The sequence below is a fragment of the Amblyomma maculatum genome, chromosome 9, assembly GCF_055883805.1.
Source record: "Amblyomma maculatum isolate TAMU_Amacu chromosome 9, ASM5588380v1, whole genome shotgun sequence".
Lineage (NCBI taxonomy): Eukaryota > Metazoa > Arthropoda > Arachnida > Ixodida > Ixodidae > Amblyomma > Amblyomma maculatum.
This window is the reverse complement of record NC_139352.1, coordinates 86,887,799-86,915,242: the sequence shown is the minus strand read 5'-3', so window position 1 is coordinate 86,915,242 and position 27,444 is coordinate 86,887,799. Positions and strand designations below refer to the sequence as shown.

Genomic DNA, 27,444 nt, shown 5'->3' with positions numbered 1-27,444 from the left:
CACCATGCCAATAGCAAATATAGTAGTACCCGGTTCCTTGATGAGTAGGTAACCTTTCTTTGATGCCTGTAGCCTCTTCAAGTGTCGGGCTTCTTCAGCCACAGATATTTGGAAAACTTGCAGCTGTTTCTGGCGCAGATTGAGCGCGCTCGCCACAAAATGCTGGTGTAATTGTTTCAAACAGTGCCTTCAGACCACGTTTTGATTTCATGAAGCAGCTTCCTCTTCAAACCCATAAGCCTGAAAAAAAAAAAATGTGTTAATATGATACGGCAAAGTAGACAAGTATAATTATGAACGCATTATTAACTACTTTTTAGTCTGAGCAGATGCTTTATGGATTTCTTGTTTTCACTGCATTTAATTTAGTTTAGATGGAATAATTAATTAATAGTCAATCATGCAATAGCTACACAAGTTTACCTGAGACTGTTAAAATGTGCCAGTTCTTGTGCATTAAGGTGGTAGAGACATCAAATTACAATGTTGTGCATAGTTGTGTTTGAGGACCATCAGAGTCAAGTATTGAACTCTAGGGAGGTGTAGAAAATATTTTAATTCTTTTTTTAATGTTTGTGGAAATGCTCGCTTTCGCGTTCGAGGCCCATCGCTAGCGCATTAACTGTGACGTAGGTTCACTAAAAAGACCATAATCAAGTATTTGTGATGTCGTTGCACAGTTTTGTGACGTAAAAGACAATGCTACTGGTCAGCTTGTTTCGGCTGTTCTTGGCAGCGTTCTAACAGATCTAACGCATGGGCAGCACGACGGCTCACTGTAGCTAAAATTATGTTTGATGGCAAATTCAATCACTGAAATCTGCGAAGGCTGCCGTGGATGGCGAGGAAATGGTTCGCGGACGGCGTTGTTGTCAGCCCCTGTATGCCGAGCCCAGATTGGCCGGCGGCACAGCAGTGATGCAGTGTAGCACTTCTTGGCTTTGTGCCAGAAAAGACATGTTATCAGGACTGCTGATATACTCATGCAACAGTACCATGCTTGCACAAGTGCAGAGCCTTCAGCAATGGCGCCTCCTGCGGGAGCGCCAGGCGACAAACTATACTTCTCTCTGCCTGCCCTACTCGTCGCTAAGCCTAGTTGGTTTCGCCGGACGGCACTTCGGAAAGGGTCAACGATTCAACGCTGTAATAAAGGTTCATCTTTCGTCACCGCTTTATTTTAGGAATCCTGTCTCACAATAAAATACGCTCGACAAAATGTAAGTGTGTGGCGACTGTCCTCAGTCGGTCTAATTTGCTCTCCATAAGTAGTGCCGGTAGCACCGATGACTGTTCTGGGCACACCGGGGTCACACCGGCGCTTCATGGTGATTGTATGCGCGTTCTGCGATGTAAGCAAGATTGTTGACTTCAATTCACTGTTGCCAAAAGTAAACTCGATGACCGTTTTCGTTTGCTAAAATTTATGAATTTTCCCTCAACAATTACCAGATTTGCACAGCCGTAGTGCCTCGATTATGCAGTGGGATTCAAACTACATGCTCACGAACATTTACACGCGCTTAGTCATAGTCAAAGCCTCTCCCGCTGTTTGATTTTTTCCAGCCGCTCATATAGCGTAGGAATTTGGGCAAACCTGTAGCAAAGCGAGCGGCTGACATCGGTACTGCTACGAGCAACAAGTTGTCGGAGAGCGAGTTGACGACACCTGTTCACAGGCGACAACAGCACGTTTCCAACTATTTTGTGTTGGCACGGCTTAACAGGATTGCCAAACGACACGAACATTAGTTTACAGACGCAGTTGACCATTTGCGCAGTGTGACTCTACAAGTTTTTTGGCCCACGTGACATTTCTATGTTGTGTCTTCCGTTTTTTGACATCAAGTGAAAACCTCGCAACTACGGCCTGAAAGAGAAACTGCTGCATACTAATAATACGATAACAAATTATGTAATGCGATTTTGGGCTTCTAACACCGTGCTCTATGCTTACACTATCACTACGCACTATTTACAACACAAAAGAACAGCACGAAAATTTTGTGTCCCAACGCTTTTAAGCAAGAAATAGCCATAGACATGTCGTTTGCTCTTAAACCAGCGTTCGGAATGAATGATGCTTAAGTTAGAAATAAAATAGCAGCGTCAATCTATTGAATGTGTGAACCAGCTGGAATCTGATAAATGCTATACAAATAAATCTCATTGAACACTATAATCTTCTTGTAGTGGATCTGTTATGTGAATTGGAAGTTGGCGATTTACAATAATCCGAAAGGGTTCACTGCTTGGATATAGTACTGTGAGTTCTCTGCAGTTGATGCATACTTAATCACTGGCCAAATAAGGCGTTACTGTGCCTCAAGCTTTGAATTCAGATTTAGTAATTTTATTTCCTCCAAGAAACAAAGTGAAAAATAAAACTGTCATGCGCTTTCCACTCTAATCACTGCTAGAACAACTGTTGTCAAATAGACAAAGTGCCGCACGAGAGTATTCCAGTTTCATAAAGACTTTTTGGGACTTCACTGCTATCTGCATTTATTTTTCTTTAATATATAGGAGGTGTGCCTTACCAAGCTCCTATATCTTGGCACTGCACATATAAATAGTTCGCTGGCAGTAGACATTCACAAACTTTATTTGTAATTTTTCTTTATGCTTATGGAGAGCGGTGGTACATTCATGACCTGTTCTTGTTTTTACTGTCAGCTACAGAAAACAGCAGTGTGCCACTTACCAAACTGAATGAAAAAAACCTCCTGTTTTCTTAAAAAAAGCCTGAAAACGGTGTAGCATGACCTCTCGTTGAAAACTAGTGTGTCAAGACTTGTTGACGGTGCTATCATTGCAAGCCAACGCTAAGTTTTGCAGCAAGGTGTACCACATTCAGTGTTCTAAAATCTTGACATGTTTACCCAAAGTACTCTAGTGGAAAAGCCCTGTCAGACATGAAGTTAGCGTGAAGGTATACTTTTTATTTCCTAGTGTGGAAAATATGTAATTTTCATCAAAAAACAGATGCAAACGGGTATTGAAAATTTCAACACTTTTAGCATGACCAAACAAATGCGAATAGAAATAGACAATTCATTTTCATTTCATTTTATTTCTTTATTTGCCCAGAAAACATCCTGAACGGGTCCTGCGACTAAAAGCTGTTATAACAGCTCTGACGAGGCCGTGGAACTCTATCGCTTGGCAGATGGCTGTACAACTACTAATGGACAACAGCAAAGCAGAAGCAAAAATATTGCATTTGAGAGCAATAATTTGAAAGTACAAACAACAGTGCAAAACAAATGAAATGGCATACCAGTGCATAAAGAAAAAAGAAAAAAAAGAAGAAAAAAAAAAAGTCACAACAACGAACAGTTTGGCAGATGAAAGTATTTACAATGTATGAGACAAATATAAAATAGTGTAAATTATCTTGAGAACACAATTTTCATGAATATATAGAAAGTAGCTACGAAACCAAGTGAATACAAAAAATCATATTCTATACTAAGAAAAAGTGATTGGACATGGCTTAGAGTGGGATTTTGCGCCATACAGTATTTATTTAAGATATATGGCAAATTGTATTGCAACGTCTGGAATTTATAGTTATTACGAAACCTTGGAATAAATCATAATCCGGTACTTCGTGTATGTGCGCGGTCCTGATTTGATACTAAGCATGCAGTAGCTGTTATAAATTTCTTAAAGTCGTCAGAGGAGAAATAAACTGAGCGTAAGATTCGAAAATGATACCAGTACTCAAGCGTAATAATGCTGTATTTTTTTAATGCAGTCTGTGTTGAAGAAAAATAATCTATATTTGCCACGTTTCTTACAATCCTTTTCTGTAGTTTGGCGATGTTACCTTTCGTAGTAGTTGCCCACTCTAGGCTACAGTAATTTATGTGAGACAGGAAGAGCGCATTATAAATTTGTAACTTAAGTTTTGTTGGCAACAAATCGCGGCATCGGGTCAGAGCTCCAGTTACAGATGATAGTTTGTTGCAAAGGTTGGTGACATGCTGATCCCAGCTAAATTGCTCAGAAAATATGACACCAAGAATTTTATGCTGACTTTACAATCTGAATATCCTGGTTTGCGTAACGAAGCTGTTTTGTTAGGTTGACAGTTTTATTCTTGGCTCGAAAAATTATTGCTTTGGTTTTTTGTTCAGTGAAACTGAATTTCTGCTTCCAAATGATTGTGGTGCTGGGAATTCGGAACTGTGCATGCTAAGCAAAACACTTGGATTTTGTGCAGCTTTGCGGTTTTTGTGCATTAAATAAGTTGAACACGAAAGGGCTGGAATCTGAAAGCATATTTGATGCATCCGTAACGCCAGCCTCTGATGCGAGAAAGCATACCCTCTCTAACCATGATGGGTAGCATTTAAGGAAATGACTGCAGATTTCCTGATGCCCATAAGTGGCAGCCAGAAGCGCTGCCCGTGGATCGCTTGTTGCATCAAATAATCTATGGGTCCTTTGCAAAGCCGTTGCAATCACTGTGAGGACTTGTAGCTGTTTACTTGAGTGTAACAACTTAAGATGGTGGGAAGGATCTCCATTGTTATACTCCATTACCTTGTCTTTGGCATCTGCCAATAGCTTCTTAAGGGTCTGACTGATGCAGAAGTCTGAAGGCATGAGGTTCAAAGTTTGCGAGGGATGCCTGGCATTGTGCTACTATATCAGCTGCACAACTACTCTGAAGGCTTTGTCCTGACAAAAAAACGATGCAAAAAATAACTCCAGCTGTCATCAAAAAATGAAAACGACTCAACAGCATTTATTCTGATTCCGTGGCTTGCGCTTAGGCTGCAGCCACTGCTCAGATAGGTGACAGATCGCAAAGCACAAGGAAATTAAACTTATCCATCCATTTTACAAGTTTTAATAATGTGATTCTGTGAAGCGCGGCTGGAAAAACGAAACTATCCACGTAAGATGAAACTCTGGCATTGAGGAGCTCAGCCATGAGCAGTGGGAGACGAATCTGGCCCACATAGAGCTTCCCCTTCAGTGCCAACTGATCAGTCAGGCCTGGAGGGCTGTTTCCCAGACATGGTTGAACCACCTGTGGAATTAGGTACACTCTCTCCAGGAGTGACTATCTCTTAGAGAGAGAGAGAGAGAAAAAGCATTGCAGGTGAGAGAGAAGGCACTTGGGGAGGAGGAAGAGAAAGCATGCTTATGAAGGTAATGTGGTGGCAGGAAAAAAATTCAACTGAACTCGTAACAGCACACTCCCAGTCTGGTTATTTACTCCTATATGGTGTTTCCACTCCTCGCCTAGACTAGAATAAGCAGGACAGCTCATCTAGGGTAGAACAAAATAAAGATGGCTATGCAGTATGAAATAGCACTGAACAAGGATGATAGAAAGAAGATGGCTATGAAGTATGTGTAGCCACATTATGTATAGCGCACACTATATGTAGCCACAGTTTGTACAACCCTTCTTAGGACTAATTATTTTAGGTTGAAGGCTGTTGACAAAATCTGCTGTGTGGCTTTGACTTATACACACATTCCCTATGATAATCCATCCCAGGTCCAGTCTCTGAGCAAATGGCGCATCAGCTGGTCAATAGCACTGTTGTCGAACCTTGTGTACTCTGAGGATGTTTCTGCCAAGGAGAAGTAGAATCTTGGCCTCCGAATCTGAACAAGAAATGGATTCAGCTACTGCTCTTAGATTAGGGTGATGCAGTCACACGTCTGGAGTTGAAACCTTGTTCTTCTTGTTGGGCATCTTGTTGCGCTCAGTGAGTATTGGTACGGGCAGCTTCACATAGCCATGACTGTCTTCAATGAGGAACCCTGATGCCTTTCTTACGATTGCCTCCATAGTTCCAGCACATGTCTAAAGTGCAGGGAGAATTGTGTGTATCTAGTCCAAAGATGCTGAACAACTCTGTTCATGCAAAGGACCTGTTACTCTGGTTGTCTAAGATGGCATACATTTTGTAGTTTTGTGAGGCTGACTCTGATGACTAACTGACCAAACAGATCTTGTAGCAGGACTTGATGCCATAGCCTCGACCACACACTTCTGTGCACTTGGACGACATTTCAAGTGAGGAATCCTGGTCTGCTCTGGTGTCTTCAGCACTCTGCTCAAGGGCAGGAGGCCCATGGCTGACATTTCCATTGTTAAGTGCTCTAGCATGCCTATTGCTAGCACAGTCGGCACACTCGAGAACCATTTTGCACTCTCTTGTTGAGTGGTCTATAGAAGTTTAGCACCTGAAGTAAATTTCATATTCTTTCAGCAGTGACTTGCATTTATCCAGCGGACTTTCTCATTGACTTTCCAGACACTTTCAAAGAGGCTGAAGGTTCCTGTGCAAGAGGCAATGCTTGATTGTCTCATGCAGCTTCTTTGGTGTGGTTGGGGGCAGATGCTCAGTGCCTGCCACGACGTCGGTCAGTTGGACTGAGATCGGTGTTCTTCTAATGCACTGGTTTGTTGGCCATCTGTTTTTGGGAGACTTGAAAGTGTGCTGCTTGCCAAGATCAATTTGATGCTTGGGTCATTTCTCTTTGTCGCCTGGTCCATGACTAAACTGTGCAAGAATGAGAAAAGATAACTTGGTGATCTTGCATTTCGAGCCTTTTGGGTTCCATATGACCTGCAAGCTGTAGGGCAGTGTTTCGGTGTTGGGATTTACCCCTCTTGCTTCAGATTGGCTAGCCTAGTAAGGTGAGGGTCACCTTTAGCAGTCTCAAGCTCAAGAAGCAAATCTGTCAGCACTCTCAATTTGTGGACGTCTTTGTCAGACAGTGTGGAGTAGGTAGAAATATTCCCAAGGACGGCCTCTTATGTAATTTCTGGCCTGCCATAGCATTCCTTGAGCCTTTCACATACTACCTTTAATCTGGCCTCGGAGTTGTCCTTCTTTGCTTGCCGTCACTTTGAGAGTTCATGACATTCCTTTGAACATGGATCTCCATAACCAATAGTTTTCAGGGCTGCTGTCGAACTTCATAAGTGCGGTATTAACAAGCTCGCATTGAATCAGGTTCTTTGCTGTGGCGGTTCAGGGGTGTTAGCTTGGTCCGTCTGCTGACTAGCAATGTTCTGTGTGACGCCTTGGTTGCATGGAGCACAACCTTCAGGTGACTCAGCAACGTGCTGAGAGGCATGACGCTTTTCGCCGTTACACTGATGCGATTAAGGGCGTGTGTGGACTGTTGTGCGCGTGGGCCTGATCAAAACCCTAAGTACTTTGAGCGTGGTCTTTGGATGCCTTGGAGACCATACGACAGATGTGATCCTCTTCGCTATGCAGATCTATGGCAGCCTTCAGGAATTCCGCTAGTGCTTCCGCAGCGGCTGCTTCCCTTTCCAACCCCATGGCCTCCAACTCTCCAGTTCGGCTTTATTTCCCTCGATTGCCGCGCTGCGCTTTTTCCTACTCTTGGACTCTTGTTCTTTTCTGCTTCACAACAGCTTTATGAAAGGGATACCACGCCGCAGCGGCCTCTAGCCTTGCTCTGTTAGCGAGCGTGCGTGGCGTGGTCGAGGCGGCCGAACACTCTGAACGAGCTGACCGTGACAAACGTTGCGACTGTAGAGAGCTTGCCGTTTTCTCAGAGCATGTGAAGAGGGACTGGTCCGAACTCGCCTGAGCCTTGCCGACTTGCGGTCTGGAGACTTGTCATCCGTGGCAGCGATGTGAAGTGACGAACCTTTTGAAGAGCAGAGCATGACCGCGGAGCAGCGACGTGCTTTCGTATGTCACGCCAGCCCGACGGTCATTGCGGTTTTACTATTGTAATTCCGAGGCATGCGTTTGGTCTGCGGGCACCTCTCAGATAGATGGTAGGTCGCAAAGTACAAGGAAAACAAGCTGCATTACAACTGAAGCATCAAGGGCATATCATGTGCGCTAACTGCAAAAAAAAAAGTAAATATCTTTATTAGAGCGATAAAATTCAAGCACAAAAAGGTTGTGGGGGTGCCGTTAGGAGAGGCGCACCTTGCAGGGGGCACGGCTCGCGGTTCGATACATCGAATGTTCCGCTTAACTAGTTTGATATACGCTTATACTTTTGCATGGGGTCTTCAAGGGGATATTCCGACAGTTTGGTCTAGACAATAATTTGATATATCCGGAATTGACTGTAGCCTCCATGCTTGTGATGGATGGCTTCGTGATTAGCGCAGGCGACATAGATATTTTTGAAATTCAGTCAGTGTAAAAGAATAATAATAATTGGTTCACAGGAAAGGAAAGGCACAGTATCTGTCGCACTTGTTCTGTGGACACCTGAACCGCGCCTTAGGGGAAGGTGGGAGTGAAAGCCGAAAGAGAAAAGGGGTTGTCGTAGTGGAGGGCTCTGGAGTAGTTTCGACCACCTGGGGATCTTTAACGTGCAGTGCACCGACATCGCACAGCACACAAACGCCACTTCGTTTCGCCTCCATAGAAACGCAGCTGCCGACGGTCAGGATCGAATCCGGGTACTCCGGCACGGTAGTCGGGCGTCTTACCACTGCACTACCGCGGCAGGGGTCAGTATAAAATAACGGAAGCAAATGGATTCAGCGGGGTTGGGGTGAAGGGTGGCTGTTCCTGGCCCTACGGGGCTGGGACGGTAGGTCAACGCCGATTGCGGCGGGGGCAACCCAGCCACCAAAATTTTATCTGTTGTGGGCAGTCATTGCACCCACCACCACTTGGATGGTAAACGACGGCTTTTGCAGCGCGCGTCTTTTTCTCCCTCTTCTTTGTCTTCTCTACTTTCTTTTTCTGTCTGCACGAGACAACGGAGGTGGCTCAGCTACAGAGCCAGTAGCAGGATCGTGCATTTTATTTTCCTTCTTCCTACAGCCACAACAACAACAATTCAATGGGTACCGAGTGTGATGGTGCAGAAGAGCTTACCTACCGTTGGTAAACACTTTATTGCAGCCGTTATAGTGAATCCTAAAGCGTGTTCCTGTGAATTTAACAGGGTCATTTGGCATAGGCACGATCGTCGGAACACACTCAATGTGGCACCGACGACCTGCTCTCTGTGCCGCCTCGTCCTACCACAGGGCTTTACTCCCTGCAAGTTGCAATGTGTGCGCTGCACACCTCAAGCCTACTCTTGGATGACTTTCTGTGGCTCTGCAGCCAAGGCTACGCAGGAAAGGAACGGAGATGGGCCTATTGTCCCCGTGTCATAGGCCAAAAGTGGAACCCCCCCTCAAAGGAACCCCACCCCTCTCCAGCCAATGGCATTGCTCCAAATGTGTAAGAAGAAAAAAAAAACGTGCTCTTCCGTGCTCACGGTCTCGTGGACTTTTACCAAAGTGCCCGCCTTCGGTTGTCGCGTCCGTCAGTCGGTGTCGCCAGCGACATGTTACTCAGTAGGGCTCCATGGCGAAAAAGATGCAGTGAAGCGTAGAACCATATGGTAGAACGAAGTGGTTTCGTGAAAATGCAACAGTGCCGAAATTCATCATCAAAATTCGTTGTTTTACCTGTTGTATTCTGATGAGGCTTGGTTTGGTTTGTGGGGTTGAATGCCCCAAAGCGACTCAGGCTATGAGAGACGCCGTAGTAGAGGACTACGGAAATTTCGACCACTTAGGGTTCTTTAACGTGCACCGATATCGCACTACACACGGGGGCCTTGCTTTTCTGATGAGCAAACGACTATTGATCGAATTGAGTATCAGGTATGTATTTTTTCTCGGACTCGCGAAGCATTTTAGGAACTATTTACTCACTCGAAGAAACCAAGTTTCAAGCGCTACTCCAGACATCTTAAGTTGCGCGAACAAAGACACACACAAGACAGGATGCAGGACGAGCGCACTCCTGTCTTGTGTGTTTCTTGTTCACGCAACTTAAGATGTCTGAAGTACTGCACCAACTAAGTCGACAACACATCTTACTCAAGCGCTACTCGTAGGTGCAAGGCAGCGGGCTGTGACGTCATGGTATAGCTCGGCAGCTATTGGTTGGAGGGGGCTCTTTTGATAACTTGATGCTGCTTTTTTCTTGACCTGTGTCCGACTGTAGAATATTGGGAGACTGCTGTCTAGGTCGGATCTGGTCGGCCAGCGCAAACTGTTTGATCGGACCCGACAAGCGTTGGCCAATGCTGGGGTTCTCCGAATTTCGCTTCAGAACTCAGGAACGCTGTCAGTGGATGTATTTAACTGCATACCGACTTATATGCTGAAGGAATTGCACTAAGTGGTACAAGGGACGTGAGCACAGACAGACGAAGCGCATTCTTGTGGCTCAGGATCTCGAGATTTTTGCGTCATGTTTTACTCTATAAATATCACAGAGTCAATAAATCGCACAGGTTACTGTTTCAGACATACTCTATGCATGGCCGGCCGACAAACTCCAACAGATTCAGGCACATCAGAGCACAGAATGGTTCTCATTTGCCTAATCATACGGCGCCTAATACCGGCCGCTCTGCCCTCAGTTAATCCGCACTCCTGTCGAGCTGCAGTTAGGAGTAGCGACCATGCTCTTTTTATTTCCGACTAAGGAAATGAGATGTGACACACAAAACAAAGGATGGAATGGAGTGAGATAAAGGCACACTATGTAAACACTGTCGATGCATGATGTGGATGACGATGGTGACCTAGCCCAAGCGTCGTCGGTGACCAAAGAGCTGTCGAGCAGAGCGTGGGTGCCGTCGCACCGCCTTGACGTGTGGCGCCGCCTTGGGCTGCGGGGCCGTGTAATGCTTGAGTGCCGAGCGGAGCGTTCGGGCTAACACGTTGCGGGGCCCGCACATGCCCATGTAGTCGTCGGCCGCGACGTCCACCAAAGCTGCGCCTCCCAGCGTCTGGTTGCGCAGAAAGGCCACCTGGGCGCGGGGGGTAGAGTTTCAGATGGAGCATAAAATGGACTGCGTGTGTTTAAGCGAGTTGCCAAAGATCTCTCTTGCGAAAGCTGTTTTATGGTTTCGTTGACGTTGTGCTCATAGCATAAGGAATGTCCTAAGGTGGGGGCCCCTCTCAGTCCTCCGAATTGTGCAAGTGGGGCCTGCGTCGGCCACGAGGACAAGCACCAGCTTTGTGTGTGAGCTAGCCCTTCATACACCAATGCAGGACTAAACTGGGTTTTACATTTTCGCAAGGCCTGTTTGTGCTGATACGCAGAAGCTGCGATGTAGGCATTTGAGGTGCTGCCCAAGTCCCTCACGTGCGGCTCACAAAGGCCAGTATCCTAGGCCAGCTAGCGGTGCACCGTTCGCTCATCGGCTCGATGTCGGCAGCTCATCTGCAGTCTCCTAGCAGAATGGCGCCATGGCAGTATGGGCTACATGGGCTGCCCACATTTTGATATTGATGATATTAGACCTTTAGTCATGGAAGAAGGAGAAAACAGGAAAGGCCCCATGTATCCCAGATGTATTGCGAAAAACGTGCCGGAAGTCGCGTGCTTTTTTTTAGCCTAGATAAGGGGCAAATAGCAACAGTGTCAGCGTTGCTATGGGGCAGCATGGCTGTTGGCGTCAGATGGCGCGGAGAAGCGCTCAGACGGGGAAGGACACACAGAGGAGTGCGAGGGGAAAAGCCGCCCCATGTGTAGGTGGCGCCACAGCATTTTCCGCTCGCGGGCCGGCGTCGCGAAAAGTTTTTTCCTTCCTCCATCCCTTTAGTTTACGCTGCCGCTGACCGCCATCGCCTTCCGCTCCAGCGTAAGTACGCATGCACAGATAACCCTGATGGCAGATGGCGCCACGTTCCCGTCAAATTATGCTGGATTTGGCACGCAGGGACCAATCAGTGCGTGCGCGACTGATGGCGTTTGGTATATAGCGGGTGAGATAATAAGGACATGAATTTTAGACATTCGTAATTGACCGAGTGGTAAAGTGTACGCAAGGGGAAAGCGCGGACAGAAACCGTTAACGTCATGTCGTTCCCTTAAAGGACCTCAGAGATGCTACTTGCAGTAAAATTCTAACACAAGAAATCCATAAATATGGTCTTCGTGAGTATTCGAGTCAAATTTGAAAACTTTGCGTGGAGCCGATAATTTGTAGATAATTTTTGAAAAGTGCTCCTGGCGACCGCTCGCAACCAATAGGGGCGACACATCTCTGTAAGCAAACCTCTCCAGTGACGTCAGCGGGGCTGCTGGGCGCGCCCACTCGTTGGACGCTCCCAAGTTACGCAGACGTGACGGGGCGTCGTGGGGCGCCGTCGCGGCTTATTTTCTTTTTTTCTTGCATGCCGGCGTAGGTCGAGTTCAGAAAAGTGGGAAAGGGGAGGCGCATCATTTTCGATTGACCATATGTTCGGTGCTAGTAAAGCTAGCTTACAATTTTTGTGCTACAGAGAGGATTGATGGGATTATTGGCTATTTCTCATGCGCGTTTTATGATTTTAGTAAATAGCTTTTCATGACCCCTTCAAAAGCGGAGTGTAAGTGCTCCTCGCCTGCCCCCGTCCCATCAGTTTTGACCTACAGCCGGTATGTATAGCAAACGAGCAGTATTTCTGTGCCGCTTATTTGAATGGAATTGGCCAGAACGTGTAATCCGAGGGCAAAACAGAACCAGTTGCTCCAGGGGGTGACGGAATGGGTTCCCAGAAAGGATGGCATAAAGAGGTGGTCAGAATGGCGGCAGTGATACATTCGGAGGCTACTAAAGTCTGCTATAAGCACGACAGGCAGTTCCGCCGTGACGGAAAGTGGTTCGCCATTAAAGTTTTCATGATTACTAAAATAAAAATCTAAGCATGAGACCAAATTATAAGCTCTAGAATTTCGATGCTTGTGACATTATTATGGCGAATGTTCGTAAACAGATTTCGTTTACGTTAACCCGGAGTGGTGCACACACCGCTTACCACGAACCACAGTTCGAAACTGCCTATTTTGTTATTTTTGTATCATACTATAATCAAGTGACCGAATGTGATTAGGAAGCCACGGTCATTCCATGGCGAGTTAACTGTTGATGTTAGGGGCCTTTGTTTTGCAATGTTGTTGTGACTGAATGAAGAATAAAACGGAAATGCACGGGCCTGTCGAGTAGAGCTCAGGCTCAACAACCAATATTCAGAGCCGAGACGCGCATGTTGCAACAGCCGTGCGCGCTGCCAAAACGACCAGCATGGCGACAATAACAGCAGGCCCTGTGGCAAGAAGCCTGCGCGCGAGAAATGGCGGAAGGTCCTAGATCTCAGCTTCGAAAGGCTGCCAAAGGCTGATGATGCCTCACGTATCTGGGCCCCCTAATATAGCCACTGGCGCACAGATTTTGTGCTAAGGAGTTTAGATTTATATTAAGTGTTTTGCTGCACGCAAACCGTAAGTGAAGTTGCGCACATCAGGTGGGTAATCGCTGGTTATCACGAATGCAATATTAATTTATGCCATATTATATATGCGGCGTGTGCAGTGGTGCCGAAAAACTGCCAGCTAAAACCTTTCACGCCTGTAGCAGTATATAAGGGGCACATTTTAAGCCTGAAAAGAAAAAATGACGTGCAGGTAGTCTTGTTGACGACACATAATCATCAGTCTGAAACTGCTCCCACTTCAGGGCAAAAAATTAACTGGTTGTTTTTTAGTTTGGTTAACCCTGGAGGGAAGCGAAAGCTTCATATATGTGACCGCTCATTGCCAAGCTCGGATTGAACACATTGTGCATTTCTCTAAACGTAAAGCCCCTTCTTCATCGGTCTCGACTCCATCTCGTGCAGGGTTGTAACTTAGGCAGGAGCCCAGGAGCTCCTATTTATACTCATATCGCCTCTCTAGCATCCTCTACTTCCTGTCACACTGGCGTCATCTCACGTGACCTTGACAGTAGTCATGGGCCACTCGGTGGCCTATCCGGCTACGCCCTGAAGTCACATGGTGACCACGCTTAACACAAAAGCTTGACCTCCAAATCTCCCTCAAGATCAAAACCGTGCTCATGTGACCTGATAGTCACGGGCCACTTGGTGGCCTACATGACTATGCCCCAGTCACATGGTGACCACCAGGCTTAACACAGAAGTTTGAACCTCTAAATCTCTCAAGGCGAAAACCATGCTCTCGAGACCTTGACAGTGGTCACGGGCCACTTCGTGATATACGTGATTATACCCCAAAGTCACATGATCACCAGGTCATGTGACCTTAACAGGGATCACGGGTCATTTAGTGGACCACATGACTATGCCCCAAAGTCATATGGAGACACCAGGCTTAACACACAAGTTTGATCTAAATATCCCTCCCGATGGCAGATCACGTGAACTTGACAGTGGTCACGACCACTTGATGGCCTACGTAATATGCCCAAAGTCACATGGCGACCACCAGGTCACGTGATTTTGACAAAGCTCACGGGCAATGTGGTAGACTACGTGACTATGCCCCAAAGTCACATGGCGATCACCAGGCGTAACACGGAAGTTTGACCTCTAAATCTCCCTCAGGGTGAAAAGCGTGCACACCCGACGGCTCGATCTACCTACAGTAGTGAAGCTTTCGCTTCAATAATGCCTCTCCCATTTCCCTCCAGTCAATGCAGTCCTATATAAATACGCCAGCTGCATTCACATAATTGCCGCCTTCTCTTCTCCGCCCACACAACTTCCTGCGTTCCTGCTACGCTATCCTTCCCTTATATTAGTCTGTCACACTTAGCAATCATCTGTTATATTGCCTTCGCATATTACGTGCCACCCTTGACCCTTTTTGACTAAAATCACGGGCACTGTAAAAATGGTGCAAAAGCACAAATGGCCGACATGTATGCGTTCTGCTGCCGCTTCCGCCCACGTTCTTCGGCCGTATTGCGGACTTTACTGAGATCATTCGCCAGCGGCATTCGAAATAGCAAGGGCCAAGAGACGAGCGGAAACGTGCCCAAAACCCAATTACGTTCCAACTTGCGAGACATGGACTACTTCGTGATCCAAGCTTTCGCCTTTCACTTGCGTGGGCCTTCGACAACGAGCAGGCTGTAAAATGGCAGCTTCAGCGCCACATGGTGCGCAACTCTAGCGCGGTGAGAACCGCTATTTCTCTCAAGTGCTTACATATACGACGCCAGATTTCAGGTCAGGCAGCACACTGATTTCACGCCTGTGCCACGGTTTAGTGAGGCACCAGGGCGCCGTCGTCTGGGCACGAGCACTCACCTTTGCTCTGACCGAGTCGGCGTCGTCGTAGGTGACCCACTCCTGTCCCCGGTAGGCATAAGGACACGAGGTGGCGGCATCGAAAACGCGCGCCCAGCTGTTGCGGTACACATTGTAGCAGATCTCAAAGTAGGCCATCCGACCGGGTGTCAGGGTGAAGGGACCCGGTTGCCCGTGGCCGTCCCCGCCTCGCAATGGGGCGCGCACGTCGGTGTCGGCCCTGCACGCAGCAGCGAGCCTGATGCTTTGGTGGCTGGGGCGTCAGACAAGGCCGCTTTTCTTGGCCCATTTTTATGCTCTTTTTCTACCTCCTGATGGGGTATACCTAGGGGCAGCTGGGACTTCTGAATTGGTATTTTTTGTTGCGACGGAACGTGTTTTGCAGCTTGTGCATGAGTACAGTTGCGGACAGAATGACGTGGACCACGTTGCCTCGGTCAGGCTCTTCTGACCCGTTGCCTAGCGTAATTTTATCTTTGTATGAGAAAGAGCCAACAGCCATTGCACAAGGAATCAATATTTTTTTTTCTGTTGTGAAGCTGTGATGTAATTCGGGGAATAATTGATTAAAAAGTAGAAAAACTGCTCGACGCCGGTGGTAACCGAACCCGCAGTGTTTAAATATCACGTCCGGTGCTCTACTGGCAGAGCTACAACGACGACTCTTCTATCTTCCGCATTCTTAGGCGTCTGTGTTGCGTCTAACCTATCCTAGAGAACCAGCGCCATCATCCTCCATAGCGGCTGACGCGGAACGTCCTGTGATGCCGCTACTGCCACGTGCAACCTGATCTGATGGGGAGAACGGTTTCACTCTTATGCTATCTATGACGTCAACGCCGTCATATTCGTAGTGCTGGTTCAGCCAACCAGCGAATGGCTTCGTAAGAGAGTAAAATGTAAAGGCGTTTCTCTCTTTTTTACTTTGATGGTATATCGAGAAGGTGTTGGGGTTACCTCGCGAGTGCGTAGGTGTACCCGCTGGCGGACACGGCGAGCAGCAGCTTGCTCCGTGGCGCGCCTCTGTCAGCCAGCAGCACGACCAGCTCGTGGACGCTGTTGATGGGCGAGCGTCCGTCGGCAGCGGGCGGCCGATTGTACAGTGGACTGCTCACCTCGGCGTGTCCCGGCTCCACGTAACCGAACGAGCCCATCACCGCGTAGTGCACCGAGCGGAGGGCGTTGCGCAGCTCGTAGCCGCGGTCCACGCGCTCGTCCTCGTGGGGCAGGTACAATGTCAGGTGCCAGCGGCTGCTTTCCGACTGCAGTTGCGAATAGCCCCTGTGGAACTTTTCATGTTATGGGCCCCTAAGTCATGTTTTCCATACGGGCTATAGAGCAGCAAATGGAACTTATCGAGTGTATATGGACTATGCATACTGAAATGTGCGCATTAGGTGCCCCAGGACACCGGACCTTAGACTGCTCCTTAGTGTTGCACATAACAGCGCGTCGCGAAGCAACGTTGATGTGCCACCTATGGCTCGGTTTCTAGGATTACGGGGAAAATCAGCGGGAAAAGACGCGTTCTCAGGAGATAAAAGGACGACTGGAATATGAACGCGTCGTTCTCCTCTGGCTTTTCTCGTAACCATGCACCAGCTGGCCCAGAAAGCTGCGCACCCTCAATGGCTACTAGGAGACTATCTCACATGTGTGAGCCCTACACGTTTGCTAGCGAAATACACTGCGTTGTGGTGTTGAACCGCATCGATCTTTGTCGTACCGTCACCACAACAGTCGACGGTCATCGAGGCCTACAAGAGACCTGTTAACTGAGGACGTGGCCAAGTTCTTCGCCTCTTCTCTATTCTCCTTTGTAATCTCCTCATTCCTCTTCCTCAGTGCATGGTAGCCAACCGAAAAACCTTTTTGGTTGACATATATCCCGACTCCTTTATCTCTCTATAGTGTGCATCCGGAAATAATTTCAAGCTCTTCACTTCATGCTGCTATAAAAACTTTACGGCGGCAAGGGCGTGACGAAAGCAGTGCTATTACCACGGCTGATATGTCCGCCTCAATGGAAGCTACGCCGAGTATACCAACCAGGGAAAGGCTAGCACGGCAGATTGGCGACTCGCCTTGAATGCGTTCCGGAGCTGGGCCAGCAGCTTGGGGAAGTTCTCTCGGTCCGAGGGTCGTCCGTTGCCTTCTCCCGGGTACATCCACTGGACGTGCATGCCGTCGAGGTGACGGGTGCGCATCCAGCGGATGCTCCGCTGCGCCAGGTGCTCGCGCCGACCTTCGGTGATGAGCTCATCTGAGAAGGACTTGGAGTCCACCTGCGATGTTGCGGAAAAGGCACTCACATTATGTCATCAGTCCTGTTTGTATTAGTGCAGGCCGCAAGGGTGTAAGCGGGCTTGTGGCCAGGATGTTTCTTCTTGGCAGAGGGCGAATAAATTGTGCTGACCTTGAAGCGACGATGTGGGCTGGCAAGAACAATACATTTCATTTGTGTCGAACACTGTTATGCATGCCTGTCATGACCTACTACTGGGTTGACCCATTATCTGGACCCCTATAGATAGTGGGTTCCGGAAGGCATGCAGCCAGGTAACTAGCCAGGTATCTATTTTCTACGTCACCCATTTTAGCCTGCATCGATACTACCGCGGCTATTCGCTGCCATGGTCTGTGCCTGGAGTCTGTGCGTAGGAGTTAAGTTTTCTAGCTTCCTCTTCAAGTGATTTTGTAAAATGGCACCTAAAGAATTACACTTAATCGCCAATTACTTGGCACAGTGGAATAGAATAGCCGCTCCTCGCTGTGACCCGCTGCCGTTGACGCCCTTCCCTGTGCTGGTTGATAGGTCTACTTCCGACTGCAGGAAGGCAGGCACAATTTGTGATCAGCAGTTCTGTGCTAGATCTGAATATTCGAACGCAGTCCCGCACCTTTCTGCGACAATTTGAGGGCCCAAAATATTTGCCTTAGAAACCACTGCCTAACAAAGTGTGACAGCGGCACTGCGCAGGAAGTACCGCCTTAACGGCTCCCTTGTGCATTCGCATAAAACTTGGCTCCGCAGACGCGTACGTGCACGGCTCGTCCTATAAATATGTATTACCTTGTTAGGGAGTAAAATGTAGTAACACATCTTCTAGTGCACTCCTTAATAAAAGTTCTTGCCCTTGACATAGATTGCAATCGCTAAAAATATGAAATACTTACGGTTAGCAAAAGGCGCAGATTTCCTTTTCAAAACAAGCGAACCTCTTGCAGTTACCCAGGCTTTAAACCAGAATTAAGTCTCCCGTAATGGATGCCCGCAAGACCTACGGTGCCATGATGTAAAGGACTGCTTTATCAAACTGTATCACATTAGATTGATTTGAGGTTTCAATATGCTTCCCGGTGCTAGCAGCGCAGCATTACTTACACTAGGTGATCTCTACGTCGGGTGATGGGCAGCACAGCATCTCCTTATTATGGAGTCTGACTGCCTTTTTCTCTCGTATAGGATGGTTCACGTTTAGTGCACACTTCCCGGCCTCTTCAGCTTACAAAAGAACGCCGCATGAGCTGTTGCGCAGTATTGTATTCCAGCACACAGCCGTGCGAGTACTTGCCTTGGGCCCTCCGACGCCGACGAGAACGCGTAGCGTGGGGTACAGCTGCTTGAGCTGCACCATCTGGCGGATGCGTCGGTCGGCGTCGGCCACAGAGCCCGCCTGTGAGGCGCCGCCGGAGGTGCTGTTGTTCAGGTCCGAGGGGCTCACAAAGCCGTACACGAGGTGCGTGCAGAACCTGAAAAGAGGATGGTGCATCTGACTGCCACGCCGAACTGGCCGAAGCACCGGTGGACGAATATGTCTCTTACTTTTTTGCTTTATGTCGCGATGACGGTCCTTCCTAACCGCCATGACATATCGTAATGCGCTCACTTCTAGAGTATTGAGAATGCAATGCTAACACGAAGAAGAGGATGAAGGGGAAGGGAAGTTGGTTCTGTTACAGACACAGTGTTGTTTGTCTTCTGGAGAGTGTCCTGCTACTCATGCGTGCTATCTTGCTAAGAACCATGTGCCTACTGGCCTGGCTACTTTCTGTGATATATGTTGTAAAAATTGCCCTAGTTCAGGGAAAAGGGGGGTGCCTGTGTCGTCTCTCATTGTCCTGCCTTGTTCCCATGTGGCGCATCTATTAAAAAGTAACGCAGCCGACGCCGGGAGCAAATATTCGTCAAACTGTGCGCTGTTCCCTTTGGACCTACAACCTTAAGGAACCGCCCGTTCTCCGGGTGGTGCAGGGACAATGCAGACGATAGACTCGCCTGGCGGGCAGGTGCTTGAGCAACTGATAGTGGACGGGCTCTTTCTTGCGCTCCGTGTTGCGGTCGTAGAGGCACAGCAGCGGGGCTTCCTCATAGCTGGCTGTTCTTGACCCTTTTTGGCGCGAGAAGACCAAGCCGCGGGACCGCCGTCCGATGGTCCGCTCGTGGGCCTGGCAGCCAGGTCGTAAGAGAACTTTAAGCAAATAGCTTTTCCGGATTCCATTAAGCCGCGAACTCAGCGCCATTACGGCAGACATGCTAATTTTCAAATCGTTGGCATCCTTTACATTACCACAAGCAGTTGGTAACAATAAGCAGTAGAAACAACGTATCACTTGACGTTCACTACTTTGTAACCTCTTTTAATGTGATAGCGTTAAAGGGTCCTGTTCACCAGAAAATTCGCTGTTGGCGTAGTTGGCATCGGCATTGTGAGCAAAAAATCACGAGGATGGCGCTGGCAGGTGGTAGCTTTGAGCTGACATGACCGCGCACTAATTAAACATATGGCTGTCTGGCGTTACGTTTGGCAGGAGCTGCCAACTCGTGACTGTTTTCGTGTTGGAGGATGATATCAGAACTATCCTGCCAGAACCGTTGCATTCACGTCACCCCTAGACCACGCAGGCAGGTTCATAGACGGCTTGGTAAAAGCGGGGTTTTATGCGTGGGCTGGTAGACCACGTTATCGCGTCATAACCTAAAGGTGGAGCTTAAGGGTTCCCTATAATTGTTGTGTAGGTGCCTTGAGGCAGACGGGAAAATTCACGTACCATTAATTTGGAATGAGCTGAGTGGACTAGCGAACGTCGCTGAACAGGCAGAGCCGGCGATTTTCTTGGTTGTCCTCCTCGCATCCTTTACGCTACTGCGCTGCTTCACAAGTTGCTCCCTTACCACCAGGCAGTGCCTCAAATCATTGGTCCAGCTTTTAAAACTATTCGCGCATTAGAAAACGCTTCGGATAAAAGCTAAAACATCTCCAAGATTTTGCCGCTGATGTTCCGTTTATTGCAGAATTCTTAGATGAAATTGAAGACCTATTTGGACTAAGATGGCTGAAGTATAATATTCAGAGCCCTGTGTCTAAGCAACGATAAAATTGCGCGCAAATACAAACGTGCATACACTAAATCTTCAATGCCTATCAGTACAATGATTACGGAAATTTTATATCCTTGACTTCTTGTGCAGTTCTCTCAAAGAAAGAAGGGGCGTTTCCTCAACTATTGTGTGGTCCACAATGAAAACTAAGAATGAACAGTATCCCCAATCGTAATGTCATATCAGTGGTGTCAGTGAAATAACGATCAATTTTGGAACGCTACGAATTGTCGCGTTCTTCTTGTTAAACGTTAGCGCTCGAGGTCACAGTACCTTTGGCTCTGCCCCCGTGCCAATCGCTCGTTCTAACCCAGGAAGCTCAAACCATGGGACCAGTATTGGTACTGTGCTGACAATGCGGCCCTACATAGGGCCAGTGCATTGCCACCATATCCAGTATTGGACCGATGGTTTGTGCTGTCTGGGAAATTCTGATTGGGGACAAGGCCGTATCCGAATACACGCGAGGGAGATGAACAAATGGACATAGCACGCATATGTTGCCTTCTAGGCGCCACCGTGTTGTACCGGGACCCGCATGCTCCGGCACCTGTACGGTCTGGCTTTCTCATTCTCCGTTGTTGCGGGCAGACTGACTCGCATGAGACTCATCGCGTGACCACAGATAACGAGCAAAGTAGTGGACGTTTCACCACGACCTGGGCGGCCGCGAAGGGCAGGCGGTTTCGGCCGGTGGCCGAGCGTCCCGACGGGGTCATGATGGCCAGCACCAGCATGAAGGTGGCCACGGCTCCGCCCACGAACACGGCCGCGTAGAGCACGAATGAGTTGGCGGCCGCCGACTGGCTGCCCTTGCGGGGAGGGCCTGCGCCGCGCCGCGCCGTTGTAATAGTTACAGACAGCCGCTGAGAAGTCCACTCTTGTTGGTTGATACAATTCGAGGACGAAGCGGCAGCAGCGCCCCTCTCGAGAGCCGTCGACCGACTCCCGTGAAGTCACGATCAACCGCCTTAAACTATAAATGCTATGGCTTCTAGCGTGTGGTGGTTAGTAAGTTTATACAGTGCGGCTATCGGTTTTAGTGGGCGGGGATCTTTTAAAAGTAATTTGCCACTTCGTTCTTAACTTGCATGTAACTATAGACCGTATTCACTATCAGGTTTAGCAGGTGGCCGTTTTGGCCTGTTTTGCGGAGACGCCATAACAAAGAACGCCGTCCAACCTGAACTCGGATTTCACCGACGCCGTACCCTGAGTCACCGTAGGCCTTCTCTCTCTTTCATTTCCCATCTCTCAGGTTGCGTTGTGCGTGCTATTAGCCCCGAGAAGTTTGAGTGGCGCCCTCTGGCGGTCAGCCCGACGTGACGTCACGGCAAGGACTGCCTGCGCCGATCGCTCTGGCTTCTCCGTGTTGCCGCGTAGCTTAGAGTCTGCGGCCTCGGTTGTTCTCATAACAACAGCATTATGAACAACGCAGACAGCACCGATCGAGTGTCAGGAAAAAAGAAGTATTTATTAATGATTCCTCTTGCTTTCAAAACACGAAACATGCGCTCGTCGCGGTGAGCGCAAGTCTCGTGCGTGCCCGAGCGCTCGCCGCGACGGGCGCAGCTGGTGCCGTCGCCGCCGCAGGAGCCTTTCGTGCGTCGTCTCTTGAAACTGATGATGTGCGTGGAGTCACTATCTTCATGATTGTATTACGAATGTAATACAACCATGAAGATAGGTCTATATGCCTGCGACGCGATAAATTTGTACCGTTTTGCTGTGGACGTTGCTCAGAGCGCGTATTATGGACTGCGCGCTGTGAAATTTGTGCACGGATTTTTATTTAAAAGAGGCTACTGATTAAAACTTTATTAGAATCATCTTACTTGTCGGGCATTTTTGAGAAGCAATTACGCATGATTTGCCAAGAGCAACGCGCATTTTGATGGTCAGCAATATGAGTTATTAACCGTGTCGTAAACATTTCCGTCATTCCGTTCGCCTCTGCCTATTGCGCCGCAGCCGTGCGCGCATGGGATGTTTTGGGGGCACTGCTAATTTGCAAATTTCTTTCCAGTTTCCCTTTCACTGAGGAGCATAAATTCCTATGTGGACAAAGCGTGCGAAACAAGTCGCTGCCTTAGTGAAGCAGCGCAACCACTTTCATCAATGATTTTTGCAACCGTTATTAGCTGTTTTTGCTTGAAGATGTCATTCGCGCTGAGCTGAATCCCAACGTCCTTGAAAAGCTTCTGAACCTTCACGGTAACTCCTGAAAAGAAAAAAGCGCAAGCTCTGTCAAAAAAAAAAGAGAAAAAAAAAAAAACACAGCTGCAGGTGAAACAGGCAAGCAGTGTACAAAACTGTATTACATACCTTCAGAAATTCCTGTGAGTTGGTTAGCGCTGTGTGTTGGTCCTTGAGAGAAAAAAAACTACAGAATTATTATGCCATTAAACCACTCTTTACAGATACAGAGATATCATTAAATTTTCGCCACGCATTGAAAACTTTTTCGTTTTGTTAAATACTACAAACAGCTCATTGAATCCATATGTGAAGAGGATGAAAAATGGGTCTTGTTTAAACAGGCCAGTCCTTCTCTGTTCTTAGGGTAACATTATGCTTAGAGTGATAAGGTTGAAATGCAGTATTTTCATGTACATTTGGTGACGTGGCTAGATAAAAGAATATTCCTCGTGTATCTACGGATGACTTGTGGTTTCATTAATTCATTTTTATGTTGTAACAAGCTCTCCACTCGAAGTTACTGCAGTAATATAGAGATTGTTTAAGGTAAATATTGTTTGTTTTGATCAACAGAAGTGGTGAGGAAGCAAAAGCCGATAATTTATCACGATTCTAGCTTACTCATGTATTTCAGTTTCATAGCCAGAACTAAAGACAATGCGGGATATTTAAATGTCTTTCTTTTTCCTGAATGCTTGATAAAAATCATTCACGTTAATGTGAATCATCACAAAGGAATAGTGGCCGCATAGCGTATCCATAGGTAAACGGCGCTCGAATTTTCACTACTGTCCCTATTCTTGTGTGTTGTCAAAGCCTCTGCGTGTGCGCAGAACTGGTACTACTTTGCGGGAACGCCTCTTTCACCTGGAATCAGATAGAGTGATTCAGGCTACAACCTCAAAAAACACTGAAACAAGGCCTCACCGAAGTTTGGGCATTACCTCAGAAAAGCGCAGAGCAGCTGCACATCACGTGCACTTTAAAGCCACGCTTGTTGCATAGCACACAAGTCTGAGACGTATATATCTAAGGCACGGCTTCACGGAGCCCGAAACAAACAAACAAAAAAGACATTCCCTATCACAACCCTTACTGAAGTGCTGTTTGAATCTGCGCCCCGTGTCTTGGAAAATTTGGAAAATATCAGCATTCAAACAAAAAGACCAGCACAGCTGTGCGGAATTGTGTAAAATTTCGCGGCATGAATGAACACGAGAACACCACTGCCGTGAGACACATTTTAAACAAAAACTTAATCAGGGTCCCAGTTGATTCAGCTTGGACATTCCGCTACTGAGCAAAATGTCTGAGCACTAACTGACACAAAGATCGAGGAAACGAAAGTTTGAGCAATGGCTGATTTACTTACGCCGCCGCTTCGTCGATCCCGGGAGCGATCGCATTGCATCGCTAGGACGCACGGGAAGGTTGACGGATGGAACAGCGTCTGGCAATAGCTTTGTTCTTGTACACTGATAATTAAAAAAAAGGCTAGTTGACAAACAGCCCGTAAAAGCGTCGCTACACGTACGGCTCACCTAGTATCTTGTACACCGGCTACACAGTCTTCCTTTTTGAATTGCTTACTGCACACTAGTGGCAATGCCGACGGTTGCTTCCCCATTCTTAACTTCATCAATCTAACCTCCTTCATTTTGAACAACTTTGGGTAAAGTGGAAGCTTACACCGGCTTTCTTCCGTGATTTTCACTGCGCACTGAGCAATAAGCCTCCACGATTATTCGCGAGCGAAAACGAACGAAAGGAGCCGGCATCGGCCGGGAGGAGCAGCAGCCCGGCTGGCGGAGTCCTTGCCGTGACGTCAGACTGAGGCGATCGCAGCGCCGCCAGTGTTCGCTCTCGGGGCTAATGGTTGCCAGTAAAGCAGCAATGACGTCACGCGAATACGCGAACGCCTTTCAAGGCAGATTTTTTTTTTTTCTCTCATCACTGCGTTTCAGCGGTGCTATAGACGAGATTGTTCCGATTATCGGTGTGACAGCGAGGTCTCGCCTTAATTGTTTAGCGGTACAAGGAATGAGCACTCGCTTTTTCTCGCTCTCGTGCAGACATCTCGCATATTGCGCAGAATGGGCACTACATGCGTAGTCCTTGTGCGGCAGGCGACGAGTGGTGCTTGTCCTCGTCTTCGGCGGTAATGCAGTTCCCCGAGTATGAAGGGCCCCGGCCAGGCTCTGGACATTTTAAACAAACAACGCCAGTGCTTGGATCGAACATCGAAGGGTGTGTCTGTGAAACATTAGAGCCTTGCGCTCTCTGAAAATTGGTAGAAGTTCAAATCAAGACCTTGTCACGCTCTCTTTCGGACAGCCAACCCCCTCATCCTCCCTGCTGGCATCCTAACCTCGATCGGCATTGACGTCAACGCCGCTCGATGTGTATCCATAGAAGCGTAGCTCGTTGGACCAGTTGGTACGAGGAATGAATCGGGAATCGTTGGCACCGTGGTTGCTTAAGGCCCCAATATAGTCCGACGTTTTCGACGCGACTCGCTGAGTCGGCGACGTCGGCCACGGCACGTCGGCTACGACGGGTGCGTCAAAAAACTGCCGCTTCTACATTCTGGCGCGGCTGACGTGCCCGGTGCCGCGTCGCGCATACGCACAAGACGCCCTCGAGGGCTGGTACGTTTTCGGTGTGCATTTTCGAGCAGACGACAGGTCACCTACAGGGACGAACTGGTTGCATATCGAGGCACTAATTATTGTTGTGATCAAGGCAATGATGCGGTGTGTTTACTGCGAATGTTCAAATGGCACAAAGCATGTACAGCCAGCTGTGGAGACGTCCAGCCCAGCAACGGTCTGAGCCCGCGTCGACGACGGCTACAGACGGAACGATGATTGTGTACGTGCGTGTTTTAATTTAAGTATCTGTACGAATACAGAGAGTTATAGATTACACAGTAATGAGGATCACTTTTTTCGGCCGGCCGCAGTTTCTGTAGAATTCCATAAATTTCGCGAATTCCCTGGTTGTTGAGCCGCTGACGTTCCGTGTGGCCAAATCGAGTACGGCTTTCGATTCCAGCGTGTACAGGTCGCAACTCTATGCGAAGCCGCTTCCGCAGATTTTAGTATTCTTCCACTGAATGTACTGCAGATAAGTGGAACAACACCATCGTTACACCTCCTAGAGCAATGCATTGTGTATGGCACACGCACCGCAGCGAAGAACTCACAGCTGTGCCCGGCCGCTCTACTGACAGTTTGCATCCCAGGCATTTTTCTTTCCTCTGAACGTCTCTGTAGTCAATCCGCTAGGTATCATAGACGCAGGGCTGCCTTCGAATGCCTTCTCGCAGCTTTTCCGCAACGGTGTCTGAGATGCGCGCGCGGTCGCTGTCTACATGCAAGCCGCCATCTTCACTGCGCGCGAGGAATGCTGGGATGCGTGGCCGACGCGGCTGACGCGGTCGACGAGAAATAGGCGAGATTCTGTTTGCGCGTCGGCGACGTTGGGCCGCGTCGGCTCGCGCTCGCTACGTCCATCACGTCGTGACGTTGGACTATAGACCTCGGTTTTTCGCCGACGTAACGTCGCGGAGGTCGACGTGCGCGCGCGCGTGCGTTACGTCGGACTATATTGGCGCCTTTACACTCATGTGGGCATGGTTCTGTTTTTTGGCAGTTCACTAGTAAAATTCAGTTGTGTTTTCAGCTTACTACTGTGTACTTCTCTTGTGAGCGCGTCTTTTCCGCTGGTTTATTCCCCGTTATATGGGCGTTTGGTTTGGCTTGTGGGGTTTAAAGGCCCACTGTCCACCCTCCGGCCGAAAATATTTTCTTCCCCGGTGACTGTGAGACTTCGCCCCTAGAACGCAAGGCCGCAAAATGTTTTTGAAAAGAGTAACTAATAACGCAGTTATAGCCACCGCAATCACCCGATTCTGTCATGCCTCTCTCCTTCCGTTCCCTCGCAAAGGTTTTTCACTCTCCTGCCCGAGGTCGTCTAGCCTCCGCAAGACAAATTCCCCTTCCTCCTCCGCGTTTGGCGGGAGGTGGAGCGTGGCACTCCGCGAGCGCGAAAAAAAAAAAAAAAAAAAACGGCCGAGGGAGCGCGCGCCGCTGGATTCAGTCTGGCCGTGGCGAGGGAAAAGCGCGCAGCGAGCAGTAGACACCCATCCTTCTCCCGTCAGTCAGCGAGACGGAGCAATGGACGTCGTTCGCGGTACGTACGTCATTACTGTGGCCCGTCGGGCCAGCGCCGGAAACAGGGAAGCTCGCTTCCCAAAGGAGAGCATGAGAGAGCTTTGAATTGTATTTTCGATGTTTTGCGGCGCGCGTGTCACTGTAGCATTTTGCACAGACTATCTCCGGTACCTGATCGAAACACTGGGCTCATTTGCTTAATAGGGCCTTCCCTGGACAGTGGCCCTTTAACGTCCCAAATCGACTCAGGCTATGAGACGCCGTAGTGGAGGACTCCGGAAATTTCGACCACCTGGGGTTCTTTAACGTGCACTGACAACGCACAGCACACGGGCGCCTTGCTTTACGCCTCCGTCAAAAAGCGGCCGCCGTGGCCGTGTTCAAGTAAGAACGGTAATCAAGGTCCCATGACCATTTTTTGTTTTCAATGAAATTTTTTTATAAATGCGAAAATGTCTCGACACAGAAGTGGGCTTTAGCTGGGCAAGATATGGCGTAGTTTTCTGGGAAAAAAATTGCATATCACTACAGGTGAAAAACGCCATTTTTGCCATTTCAAAAAGTTGCAAGTTTGGAGACCTGCTTCTGGCGTAATA

General features: G+C 48.3%; 2 protein-coding genes and 1 long non-coding RNA gene across 3 annotated transcripts in view; 1 reads left to right on the top strand and 2 right to left on the bottom strand.

The window, feature by feature from the left end:
• Positions 1-27,444, top strand: part of LOC146179687 (uncharacterized) — an 88,753-nt gene that overhangs the window by 25,401 nt on the left and 35,908 nt on the right. The gene's annotated exons all lie outside the window — the stretch shown is intronic.
• On the bottom strand, positions 10,387-21,725 carry LOC146179690 (chitinase-like protein 4). Its single transcript, XM_084579611.1, has 8 exons — positions 21,686-21,725; positions 21,128-21,300; positions 19,371-19,540; positions 18,667-18,844; positions 17,176-17,376; positions 16,049-16,353; positions 15,092-15,311; positions 10,387-10,803 (listed from the first exon to the last, which is right to left on the bottom strand). The coding sequence occupies exons 1-8, from the start codon at positions 21,723-21,725 to the stop codon at positions 10,576-10,578; spliced, it is 1,515 nt and encodes a 504-aa protein (XP_084435737.1). The 3' UTR covers positions 10,387-10,575.
• LOC146179689 (uncharacterized) lies at positions 22,167-24,227 on the bottom strand. Its single transcript, XR_014700934.1, has 3 exons — positions 24,046-24,227; positions 22,800-22,841; positions 22,167-22,695 (listed from the first exon to the last, which is right to left on the bottom strand). It is a non-coding gene; the product is annotated as an uncharacterized LOC146179689 (long non-coding RNA).

Coding starts and splice junctions, on each gene's coding strand:
- LOC146179690 (XM_084579611.1), bottom strand. CDS start 21,725: ATGGGAAATGAAAGAGAGAGAAGGCCTACGGTGACTCAGG. Junction 21,301..21,685: donor AAGGCCTACGGTGACTCAGG/GTACGGCGTCGG, acceptor GGCGCGGCGCAG/GCCCTCCCCGCAAGGGCAGC. Junction 17,377..18,666: donor TCGGCGTCGGAGGGCCCAAG/GCAAGTACTCGC, acceptor GCAACATCGCAG/GTGGACTCCAAGTCCTTCTC.